Source organism: Mesocricetus auratus, unplaced genomic scaffold, assembly GCF_017639785.1.
Source record: "Mesocricetus auratus isolate SY011 unplaced genomic scaffold, BCM_Maur_2.0 Super-Scaffold_100676, whole genome shotgun sequence".
NCBI lineage: Eukaryota > Metazoa > Chordata > Mammalia > Rodentia > Cricetidae > Mesocricetus > Mesocricetus auratus.
In genome coordinates, this window is record NW_024429266.1 from 120,399,568 (window position 1) to 120,412,573 (window position 13,006).

General features: G+C 41.6%; 1 protein-coding gene across 3 annotated transcripts in view; it reads right to left on the reverse strand.

Moving 5' to 3' along the window:
- Positions 1 to 13,006, reverse strand: part of Avl9 (AVL9 cell migration associated) — a 57,358-nt gene that overhangs the window by 20,847 nt on the left and 23,505 nt on the right. For 2 of the 3 annotated variants that reach the window (XR_005873697.1, XM_005087415.4), the window contains exons 11-14: positions 6,554 to 6,688; positions 5,371 to 5,590; positions 2,495 to 2,612; positions 19 to 72 (exon numbers count right to left, since the gene is read on the reverse strand). Coding sequence is in view for 2 of the 3 variants with exons in the window: in XM_005087415.4 (XP_005087472.1) it covers positions 19 to 72; positions 2,495 to 2,612; positions 5,371 to 5,590; positions 6,554 to 6,688 (527 nt within the window). In the remaining variant the exon portion in view is untranslated. The remainder of the gene's footprint in view (positions 1 to 18; positions 73 to 2,494; positions 2,613 to 5,370; positions 5,591 to 6,553; positions 6,689 to 13,006) is intronic. The other variant, XM_021223766.2, reaches the window with a different exon arrangement.

The window sequence follows — 13,006 nt, forward strand, 5'->3', positions numbered from 1 at the left end:
CTTTCTGTAAGTACTCACTGTGAGAATCTGAGTTTCATGTCTGACACTGAGTACTGGCCCTGAAAAGGATGGCTGCAAAACAAAGCTTAAGCTTAGATTATGAGTACATCATCACTAAAGCTGCAAAAAGCAGTCACAGGTACTGTGAGTGAACCTTTTGGGGAGCACGAGTGGACTCAGTGCTCTCAAACAGACAGTGGGGCCCTGTGCATCAATCCTAATATGAGCTAGAAGAAGTGACTCAACAGTTTTGAGCTCTGTCTTCTTTCCTTGTGCAACGGATGAACGTGGTTAGAGGTGGACATGTGGGGGGGGATGGAGGTACTAAAACTACCCCCAACACAGTGCTAACAACACCCCTTATTTCATCTGGGGTGAGACCCAAGCAAAAACACACCAGGAAATCAATCAGGTGAGTAACTGACTTAGATCACAGTCATGACTGTACCTTGACCCTGGTCGCCCTGTAAATATGTGTCATTGGCCATGAAAAGATTTGCTGGTGAATCAGCAAAAAACTGTTTTTATTAGAAAAGCAACTCAAAATGCAGAACTTAAAATGTCACTGTAGTTTTGTATGCAAATACATTATTCTTACTTATTTCTGCCACACCTAAGGAAAAACAGTTTATTAAAGCCAAAAGCAAGCCAAACACATGACTTAAGCAGTTAAGACTGGAAGACAGAGGTCAATAAACAATTCTTATTTTACACCCAGGTCCCTCTGTCCAGCACTATGAAGAAAGTGAAATTCATAGCTACTTAAAAAATGCTATAGTTTTTTCAAATGACAGAAGTGCTGTGTGTCAAAGTAAGCATAGAGAACAGGTCTTCCCTTTATAGATTTCAGAACTAATCTAACAAAACACATAAACATTCTGTATATCACTTGCCTAACATGTTCAAAGCTCTGAGTTCAAAACACTGAAAAATCACAAAAGCATCTCCAATCATTCTTTCTTCCTGTTCTCAGAAAGGCTTGATTTCAGGGGTGGGATGTGTCTGATGCTTGGTAATTTAGAGGACTCCTCTCTAGGAGCTAAAAAAATAATTAGATTGGAAAGTTTCAAATTGTACTTCCTGATAGTTCTCCCTCTTTCCTTTCCTCCTTCCAACCCTTCCAATGTAACCCGGCTTGTTCTCTTAAATTTATGGCCTCTATTTCTTTAACTGCACACATACACACATTCACACAAAACATGTCTGCTTAATGTTAATTGTATGTATATGATCTCAGGGCTGACCACAATTTGGGGGCTCTTCCCTGTGAAGACATCTTCTGCTTCCTCTGTTCTCAGCCTTTCCTTAGCTGTCTGTAGTTCTTGGTCTGGGTTTGAAGACCCATGAGATTTCCCCACTGGTGTCATCCTTGTTTTCTTGTTTTTGAAGACAAGTCTTGTCATGCAGCCCAACTTACAACTCTCCTATTTTTAGCCTCTTGAGTGTGGGATTCAAGCATGTGCTACCATGCATAGCTAAACTCCAGTCTGGTTTCAACTCCCATAACCTTAGTTTCTTTATAAATTTTGTCTAGGTACCAATTAAATAGGTACCATATTAAAGAATTTATAATCCTTTAAAGCCCATTCTAGCTAAGCCTATGTGCTAGCATTAAGATCTGTAGAGCTGGTTCAGGTTAATAGCATCAGATGCATTGTGGAGATGGCTCACATACTGGGCAGCTGACAATTAGGGTGATCCACTTTGTAAGGTGAGCCACCTCAAGTGTCCCTGGCAAACCAGCCCACACATGTTTCCCTTTACATGCCTCAGATCATAGACCTTGTAGTTAGCAAGGCAGACTACTTTGAACTCTTAGTTCCTTCATTGAATAGCACTAAAATGTTGTATTAAGTTTTTTAATTTATTCAGATGACATTATAGGTTTTGCTACAACTAAAAAACTCACCAAAGTTAGGGTTGAACCTATTCATTTTGTTTGATAACAGATGTGTCCACCAAAGTGATCTGAAACTACCTCCCTATGCAGATGTATCTACCAGTTGATACTGTTTAATCTGTACATTGTAAAGTGTGTGTGTGTGTATATGTATGTGTGTGTGTGTGTGTATGTATGTATGTATGTATGTATGTATGTATTATGTATATGTTTACCCTTTCTAGCTAGCATCAGTTATATCACATTTCCATTTTAGCTAAAAACATTAAACTATAGCCTCCAAATAACAAAGTGTTGAATACAAAATTGACTTTGTCCATTTTTCATTAAGAAATAAAGTTCAAAATACAATGAAAATAGCCAATAAATGCCTGTATCATTAAAAACAGTATTTCAGCTCGGAGTGGTAGTAAACACCTTTAATCCAAGGAGTGCGAAGGCAGAGGTAAATGGCTCTAGGTTTGAGGCCAGCCTGGTCTACACAGTGAGTTCCAGGTTAGGCACAGGCTACATGGTGAGACTCTCTCAATAACAAAAAGACTTTTTTTGAAAAGCAACCATTTTCCATCCCATCAGTCTAGAGGATGTACTTACTTTGGGTTTATCTCTGAAAGTGCTGGGTGCTTATTGCTGTTCCATACCCTGTAGTTGTGAGTATTCTTCCAGGCAGCAACAAAAGTCGTTCCATAGTCTGATAACATCTTTTCATTATCTGCCAAGTAAATGGTTGAAAGAAGTTGAGCTGGGCATGAAGATTAATACCCATAAAGGGTGAAAGCATAATTTTAAGTCCCACTCTCACAGTGTGGGGACACAGCCTACAGGTGTCAGCAAACTTGAGTCAAGTTCCAAAAATACTGTTAAGAAGCTTTGTAGCCTTTGGCAAGTCACTTAATCACTCAGAACTTCATTTTCTTAACTGGAAAATAAGAGGACTGAGCCAAACATTTCCAAGCTCTCTACAACACCAAAATGTTTTCATGTTTTCCTTACTGTTACAAAAACTAGAGACTTGCCATTGAGCAGACATACTGGCATAAGGATATAGTGGGGCAGTTAGAATTTCTTCACAAATGTCAAAAGAGTTAACAACAAGCAAGTAAACTGCTTCTTTACCCATGTTTCCTTTGTTTGGACTTTGTCTCACATTTGGTGATTTACTCTTGGGTATCCAAGCATTGTACTGTCAAAAATACTTAACAAAGGATTTTCACATTAATGCTAAATAGCTCCTGTCTTTCTTGATACCACGGGGATGTGTCAATGCAGAGCATTTTTTTGCTTGCAGAGACGGAGAAGGTCTGGAGAACTGATCTAAGAAGCCATTGCCTCACATTTATCACACAGGCATGGAGGTTTGCTATTTTGTTTTTGAGACAAGGTCTTGCTATGTATTCAGGTTTGCTTCCAATTAGTGTGACCCATCTGGTCTCCGCGTTCTTCTGCCCAGACAGGAGGTAACTGGGTTGTGTGCCACCATGGCTGGCTATGTTGTTTGCTTTGAAGGTGAAATCCAAGTAGCTTTTGTTACTAGGAAATGCCTAGGAGACACACTTGCATCTATAGTTAAAGGTATGCTTTGACAAGATATTCCTGCAGCTATTCTCCTCTCCTGATTGTGCTGGGAGTAGACTTGAACCTGGCAGCTGAAGCCTCCCAACCAGATGGATGAGCAAGTTATGGCATTTTTCCCCTCATTCTATCTTGTGTAAAATTGGAATGTCTGGGATTACTGTCAAGGTAAAAATTAATTATTAGCTATAAAATGAGTTGAGTAGTGGTGTTGCATGCATGCATTTAATTCCAGCACTGTGGATGCAGAGGCAGGTGGATCTCTGAGTTCAAAGTCAGTCTACAGAGCAAGTTCAGTACAGTCAGGGCTACATAGAAAAAAAAAGAATATTAGGTATAAAGTGTTCAGAACAGACTTTACATGTATTAGAACAGACCTTACATGTATTACTTTTTTTAAGTTGTTTATTCATAAGGCCAAAAACCTGGTGGCTATCTTGGCTACTTTCTAGATTAGTAATTAAATTTGGAATACAAGATTTTTTTTAAGACAGGGTTTCTTGCTGGGCGGTGGTGACACAAGCTTTAAATCCCAGCACTCGGGAGGCAGAGGCAGGAGGATTTCTGTGAGTTCAAGGCCAGCCTGGTCTACAGAGTGAGTGCCAGGACAGGCTCCAAAGCTACACAGAGAAACCCTGTCTGGAAGAAACAAAACAAAAAAAAAAAAAAAAAAAAAAAAAAAAAAAAGAGGGAGAGGGTGATAAGAGTTGGGGAGAAGAAGGCATGGGGGAGCAGGAACGTTGAGTCTAGGTAAGAACAGAGTAGAGCAGGATGAGAGACACCATAATATATTGAGTCATTATAGGCTTAAGGAGAGAGCTGACACTAGTGAGATCTCCAGAGATCTACAAGGATAACACCAACTAGCAAACTAAGCAATAGTGGAGAGACTATATTAATAGCCCTTGATGATAAGGTTGATGACTACCTTATATGTCATCCTACAATCATCATCCAGTGACTGATGGAAGCAGAGGCAGATACCCACAGTTAAACAATGAACTGAACTCCTGGAACCCAGTGACAGAGAGGGAGGAGAGATGAGAAAAGGGGTCAAGACCGTGCTGGTGAAACCCACAAAGACAGCTGACCAGACAAGGGGGGGGGCTCTTGAACCCCAGACTGATGGCTGAGAGGCCAACAAGGGACTGATCCAGACTCCATGAATGTAGTGTCACTGAGGAGGCCTCAGAAATCTCTGGGGCCTTGGGTAGTAGATCAGTGTTTATCATGGCATACAAATGAACTTTGGGAGCCCATTCCACATGGAGGGATGCTCTCTCAGCCTGGACACATGGGGAAGGGCCTATGCCCTGCCCTGGATGAAATGACAGACTCTGGAGATTCCCCCCAAGGAGGGCCTCACCCTCCCTAAGGAATGATATGGGGATTGGGTGGGGTTTGGAGAGGGGCAAGGGAGGAGAGGGAGCTGGGATTGACATGTGAAGCATTCATGTTTCTAATTTAAATAAAAACATACACTGAGGGGAAAAATAAAAAAAATGTTTCTTCAGATAACTTGAAAGTATGAAGCAGTTATAAACAATTGTGAAATGCTGCCATTTCCTTTGATACAAAATAACATCCACATTGAAGTGAGAACAGTAAGTGTTGTCTTAACACATGCTGGTGTCTCTGTCATAAAGAAGAGTAATGCTCAGAAAACATGCTTAAATGCACTCACTTCTGTAAAGTCTACTGTAAGCCATAAAACCAAAGTCCAAACACAAGTAAAGAAACATGTTTGGTAGGATAAAGTACTCAAAATGCCAGCTGTTATGTCTGTATGAGTAAGGGGTGACTATCTATAATGAACACCTCTTTCTTATGCAACTCCATATCCATAACCACCAGAGCGTGACAATTTATAGGAAGAAACGTGGCTGTGTACTTCTTACCTAACTGCAGTGTAGCAGCCAACAGAGCATGGATGTAGACTGCAAACTGGGCCCGGATCCATTCGTCACCTCCCTCCCAGCCTGTGCCATCCAGGAAGACATCATCGCGGTTGTCAGTCACATGCCTCACTAGGTAATCTGCGAACCTTAGGTCTGCAGTGGTTGGGTTCAGCAGCTTCCTAAGCTCCGGATCGTGGATCTGGATCAGTGCTTCTTCTACCTAGAAGAGTACCCAGGTACACGTCAGAGCTGGGACACTCACACAGACATCCACGCCACATTTTAAAAGTAAAAACTGGAGTGGGAAATAAAAAAATGTGAGTAACGGTATTCTCAAGGATGAGTCTAAGAAGGAGGCAGTTTTTTTTTTCTTTTTTCTTTTTTTGGGTTTTTCGAGGCAGGGTTTCTCTGTGGCTTTGGAGGCTGTCCTGGAACTAGCTATTGTAGACCAGGCTAGTCTTGAACTCATAGAGATCCGCCTGCCTCTGCCTCCCAAGTGCTGGAATTAAAGGCGTGCGCCACCAATGCCCGGCAGGAGGAGGTTTTTACACTGAAGTTTCTATATACTTTTATTTAAAAAAAAAATACAGGCAGAGAAGCACAGTTGAACTCAGGACATCTGGAAGATCAGTCCAGTGCTCTAAACCTCTGAGCCATCTCTCCAGTCTCTCCCCCTCCCCTGCTCCCCACAGTGGCCAGGAAAAGAGAGAGCGCGAGCGCGAGAGCGCGAGCGCGAGAGAGAGCGCGAGAGAGAGCGCGCGCGCGCGAGAGAGAGAGAGAGAGAGAGAGAGAGAGAGAGAGAGAGAGAGAGAGAGAGAGAGAGAGCGAGCGAGCGAGAGCGAGCGCATGCGCAGCCAGGGGCCCTCTCTATCGCATACCTGTAGCCACGCCCACAGGGCGTGGCTAAAGCTACAGGTAGTCTTTCCCTACAGAGGTATAATGAGGTATGCCTTTAATCCAAACATTTGGAGGTAGAGGCAGGCAGATCTCTGAGTTTCAGGGCAGGCTACACAGAGAAATCCTGTTTCAAAACAAAACAAAAACCCCAAACAAAGATATATAATTAAAGTTACTGGGATAGAGCAAGCACTGTTTTCTTTGTTAGTGCTGTCTTCATAGTTACATTTAGGGAAGGAAGAAGTGAATTGGCAGGCCAAGTGTACACACGCAGACATAAACGTACTTCCACAATGGCATCACTGAGGTGCTTCTGTTGCCGAAAGAGGATGTTAGTAGCTCCAGCCACAAATCCCCGAACAGTGACATCAGAGAGAAGATGATGCTGTTGTAATGCCATGTAAGGCAAACACAGATATCCCTATGGATTACAAGAGCAACAGAAAATAACAGAAAAGTCAAAAAACAGCTACTTCTCTTTTTAAGCTAAAAGCAGAAGAGCAAAGAGTAAAAGAAATGTCCATTCTTCCCTGCCTGTCTAGTTCATCTCTCACTCAGTAAAATAATACTCATGGACAAATGTCTCGCCTTGACACCCAGTTACCGATTTACTAATTTTCTTCACAGTAAAACCTCTGCAAGGCTGTAATACTTGATCACTTTGGTTTTGGTTCAATTTAAATAAAGTCTGACTTTTTTGATTTAGGGAATTAAAAGCATTGCATTCATTAAAAAGTATGTTATCTAATAGGAAACAGTTAAGAATTTTAAAACATGCATTTGTACACAGTCACCAAGGTGCAATGAGAACAGCAAAGCATCTGTTTATTATCAAATTGCAAAAATATGTCAAAATATTTGCTATAAGACAGTTAAAGCCCAAGTTACACTGACAGTACCTGTGTTTAATTTCCATTTGAAATAGCACTGCCTTAAAATTATACCCTCAGTAGGCATTTAAGTCTGCAAAACAGGCAAGCAAAGGCAAGCTCAACCCTGCACAATCCCCACAATTAAAGGTGTGGTCGGCGGTAATGATTTGTGCACGAAGGCGGGGCAGAGCTGTTTAATTTTATTTGTAGTCTCATGCTGTACATAAATCATTGCACATACCAAAAAGCTATTCTGATTCAGGATCTTTCAGCAATAGTTTCGACTTTCCTTTCTGTGAATATTCTGACTGGGCTACTTACAAAGAACCTTGTCTGGAAAACACACCACATCCACATCCCTCCATCAAGTACTTTACCTAAATTTGTATCTGCTCATCTGTTGATATGTCTTTAAGTTATTTAATAGAGTACTGTTTATTGTAAATAGGATTCATAACTTCATGAAGAGTAAATTTCTAGCCATATAACGGAACATTCTAAAGCCATCGAAAATGATGGCGTTCCACTTTCAGGAACGTCTTATAAAAGTGATCTGGGGCAGAGAAAGATGGGCACAGACTGCTATTGTTTGTTTAAAGGGGGTGGGGAAATGAGTGGGAAGGCCTTGCTGGTCAGAGGTTGTAGTCTATCATGGCCTGGCAGCTTTTTCTAAAGCTCAGTGACATGGGGACTCCCTTCCTCGCAACAAGACTTCTTGCTTTCTACCTGCCATTATGTAGAGAATATCTCTGGGTCCATAGGACTGACCTTATGTGAAAGCTGTCTCTAAGCCTGGATGTCTGATTTACCTCTAGGGTGACCTTTGGCACAGTCTCCTGCTAGAACCTCCCCTGCTGCACATATGGCAACTGAGACTTGTGCCAGGAGCTTTGTTTTAGGACCCTGCTGCCACATATGAAGCCTTATGATAGGAGTGTGTCACTTAGTGCAAATCAGGATTTGCCCCAGGCTCGCCAATCCTATATTTCCTATACTCTGGAATAAAGATGAGCAGATTCACCAAAGTCTGTCTGTTTCCCTGAGGGCTGTCTCTGTTGTACCCACAACTGTCTGAACCCTGTTCCCCATTTCTGCCCCGTCCACCCTTATGGACCAATATACCACTGGATCTGGAAGAAGCAGCAGAAACAAAATAATCTATGCATTTCCTTATGCCATAAAATACCGCCAGAAGGAAATAAGACATTGGTAATGTTCGCAGCCATTATAGAAGGCGGGTGGGCAGAAGAGATGATCAGGAAACACTTCTTTTTGGCTCTAGAGGTTGAATCCATAGCTGTGTGCATGCCAGGCATGCATTCTACATCCTCAGTTCATAGAAAATTTTACTGCAGGTGCTTTGGACCATTTTACTATTGAAGTATGTGGAAATATTACATATTGACACAAGGTCAAACGTTTAATGCAGTGCCATTATTTTTCTTTCCATGATGCTCAGTTTAGCGAAAGTCTTTGGGAGGTGCTGGAATATGGTTGCAGAAGAATATAGGTCTTTTTCCAACAAGACTTCACACCTAACCCCACTCCTGGCTTCCTACTTACCTAGGACAACTTAACATCTATATTTGAAATGACATCATATACTGATAAAACAAGAAAAAAAACCAGAACAATTACCATGTGATTAACATACATTAATACACAAATTACAACAAATAAAAATCCCAAGCAAACATCACTGAGATATATGCATATCCATATTCTCAGAAGTATTCACAATAGCCAAGCAGTGGAATCAATGAAAGTATCTGTCAATGGATGAAAAAAAAAGAGTAGGGTAGAAAAATATAGTGAAATATTCATCTCCCCTTCAACTAACCAAATACTAAAAAAATATTCTATATATTCAGTTACAATTTGAGCAATTAAGTGACTTTGCTTTTATTTTCCAAGACAGGATCCCACTATGTATCTTCGGCTAGTCTCAAAGGATCCTCCTGCCTCAGCTACCAAAGTGCTGGGTTACAGTCATCTGCCGCCACACATGGCTGAGATAATAATATTTCACTATTTAAATTTTTTGTTTTAAATTTACAAATAGCAACTATAACAAAGTAACTTCCAATCATAGTTTTTACACTACCTCAACTGACTATACTAAATGACTTGCAACTGGAGAGGAAAGCTGACACATGCAATTAGACAGAAAGGGACCCCAGTCCTTTCTAGTCAGTTCGACCCTAACTATGCCAGAATGTGCCCAACTCCAGTACAAAACCCGGGGGAAATGGAAGACCCTCTACACTGAATTTTCTCACCCTAAAACACTTCTATGTCTCTCTTTTTCAGCTCCTCACTATCCCCCTCAGCGTTCCTCTGCTCAGGAAGCTGCAGAGCATGAGTTCACAGGCATTTGTTTTAAAGTTTTTCCTACCATTTTTGGTATCCACAACTTAATTCCTACCACTCCATGGCTATCCTGCTTCATAGCTGCTTCTAGACTCATCATTTCCTCAGCCCTTCTGTTACTTCTGTGTATTTCTTAAATAGCTCTCAGGAAAAGGTCAGACAAACATTTGGCAATCTATTACCTTTAGTGTTTACATAGTAAAAGTGGTCTGTAAGACTGACATGGAATCATCCTTATTCAAGTTCAAACACTAAGGTGGGGGACTGACTTAGCAGTTAAGAGCACAGGCTACAGCCCAGAGATGCCCAACACTTGGGAGGCAGAGGAAGGTCAATCTCTGAGTTCAAGGCCAACCTGGTCTACAGATTGAGTACCAGAAGAGCCAGGGCTACACTGAAAAACCCTGTCTCGCCGGGCGTTGGTGGCACACGCCTTTAGTCCCAGCACTGGGGAGGCAGAGGCAGGTGGATCTCTGTGAGTTCGAGGCCAGCCTGGTCTACAAGAGCTAGTTCCAGGACAGCCTCCAAAGCCACAGAGAAACCCTGTCTCGAAAAACCAAAAAAAAAAAAAAAAAAAAAAAAAGAACAAACCTGTCTCAAAAACAAAACAAAACAAAAAACAAAAGAGCACAGGCTATTAGCAGCATCTACATGGTGGCTCTAACCCTCTGTCACCCAAGGGTATCTCTAGGGTATCTGACACCCTCTTCTGACCTGAGCAGGCACTGCATATACGCATACACATGCAGGCAAAACTTTTACATGTACAAGAGAAAACTAGATCTAAAAGTAAAAGAACTAACTCCAGGAGGAAAACAGCTTAAAGACAATGTGGTTTTAAGAACATTTCATCTTCCAAAGTTACTGACAAAAACGATCACTATTTGTAGTTAGAAGTGTGATAAAGGAACAAACTAGGTTTTACTCAACACACAACAAAAGATTAAGCCGAGAAGAAAAATGACTTAGTTATCATAGTAAAGTGGGAAGCTTATGACATATTCAGTACTGGCATAAAGAACATACATCTATCAGCTAAATATGGTTTATTGACAAGGTTCACCTCACTTTAATTCAGCAATTTGACCCTCAAAACCAAAATTCTTCTTCAGTTCATTTGCCTCCTGATAAAAAGTGCTCTGAGGGGTTGGAGAGATGGCTCAGAGGTTAAGAGCACTAACTACTCTTCCAGAGGTCCTGAGTTCAATTCCCAGCAACCACATGGTGGCTCATAACAATCTGCAATAAGATTTGGCGCCCTCTTCTGGCATGCAGGCATACATGCTGGCAGAACACTGTGTACATAATAAGTAAATAAATCTTTAAGAAAAAAAAAGTGCTCTGAAAGATGCAGGAAAAAGTTTTAAAAGTTCACAATCTGGGGTTGGAGAGCTTTGCAGGCCACAAATGTTTAGCACTCCACTTTCCAGGGATCTGGGACCACATCAGGACCACACAGCACATATATTTTCTTACTTAGGGTTGCTATGGCTGTGATAATACACCATGACCAAAGCCAAGTTGGGGAGGAAAGAGTTTGTCTCACCTTACAACTCTCAGGTCACATTCCATCACTGAGTAAAGTTAGGGCAGGAAGCTGGAGACAAACTGAAGCAGAAACCTGGAGGAGTGCTACTACTGACTTGTTCCCCACGGCTTGCTCAACCCACTCTCTTATACAACCTAGGACCACCTGCCCAGGGATGGAGCCACCCATGATGGACTGAGCTCGCCCCCGTCAATATTTAAGAAAATGCCCTGTGGAAGGACTGTCCACAAGCCAATCCTATGGAGTCGTTTTCTCAATTAAGATGGCCTCTTCCCATGTTGACAAAAACTAACCAGGACATTTGACCCCCTGTTATTAATCATAACCCTTCCTTTCTTGTTCATCCCCAAGATCTATTAATATTACAATATTAACTGAACATTTTCAAAAGTTCATCCTTAAAACATTTCACTACTTTAAGGATCCAGGTTTTCTTTAAAAATCCAACATCTTTTTAAAAGTTCAGTCTCTCTAAAGTATCTAAAGGCTCATAACTGTGGGTTCCTATAAAATAAAAAAAGCAAGAGTAGTACTTTCTTATTCCAAAAGAAGAAGGAAGGTAGAGTCACAATCTAAACAAAAGAAACCCTAAGTCCCATGGTGTAAAGCTCAGTGTCAGACAACTGGGACTCAATCTTCTGGCCTTCAAAGGACTTGAGCAGCACCACCTCTGGCTCTGCCAAGCACACACAGTATGTTTCAAGGGCTCACGATTGCTCTACTCCACACCTGGCTTTGATGCTTATCAAATGCAATTTCCAAAACGCTGGTGTCTCTGCCACAAATGGATTGCACCTTCACCAATAAATAGCCTCTCTCCAGCTCTCTTGGGGACTCTGAGCCTGTCACATGATAAGTCAGCTTCTCTCCACAACCTCTTCAGTCTTGGGGCTTCTTTACCTGAGGCTGCACATTCACTAGTGGTCTCTCCTAACTTCTTATGTAGTGCTAATCCCTAGCTACTCTTCATGGTATGGAAACCAGTACCATCTAAGAGATTCTTACACATCACCAAATTTGTGGCCAGCACAGCAGCCTTGTCCCCCTCTGGACCACAGCTGTGTGCTGACACAGAGGAAGCACTTCCCAGATTTATCTTCATGATGCTGGTCTCTTTTGGTTGTTTTTTTTTTTTTTTTTTTTTTTTTTGGTCACAGGATTTCTTTGTGTAACAGCCCTAGCTGTCCTGGAACTCGCTCTGTAGACCAGGCTGGCCTTGAATTCATAGAGATCCTACCAGCCTCTGCCTCCTGAGGGCTGGGATTAAAGGCATGTGCCACTATTCCCAGCTTGATGTTGGTCTTTTTCTAATCACAGCTGATTCTTTAGCTCCAGCTGACCACTACCAACTGTCCCAGCAAAACAAAGGTTTCACTTTACTGCTTCTGGTCTCTTGTTAATTGTAGGGGATTCTTCACCCCCCAGATGACCAGATCTACACTTCTTTACTCAAAATAACAAATGGCCCTGAGAGTCCTTAAGGGACTCTTCAAACTTCCCTGTGAAACTCCACAAGTCAAGGACAAAGTCAGTATGCTGCATTCTCCCATAGATTCTGCTTCAGTCCCTGCTTCTAGGTTCTTGCCCTGATTTCCCCCAGGGTCAATAGTGACCTAGGAGTTGTAAAGTGAAATGAACCCTTTCCTTTCCAAGTTGCTATAGAAATCCTAGTTAACACTGAAATTGGTAGGAGGTTCATGGGATTTTGCTGTGACAGACCCAACCATGTTTGGGGAAAGATAATAGAAGGACTTTGAAACTCTGGGCTAGAAAAGCTATTTGGTGTTCAGATGTTAATAAGCTGTTGTGAGACCTTAGAAATTAATATTGAGAGCAATGTGAGGTAATGGAACCCTGGCTTGTGAAGTTTCAGAGACTGTCAATGTCTCAACATTATTTAAAAGTCTAAGGTCTCTTATAAAATCTCAAGGGAGTCTCTTGATTGTAA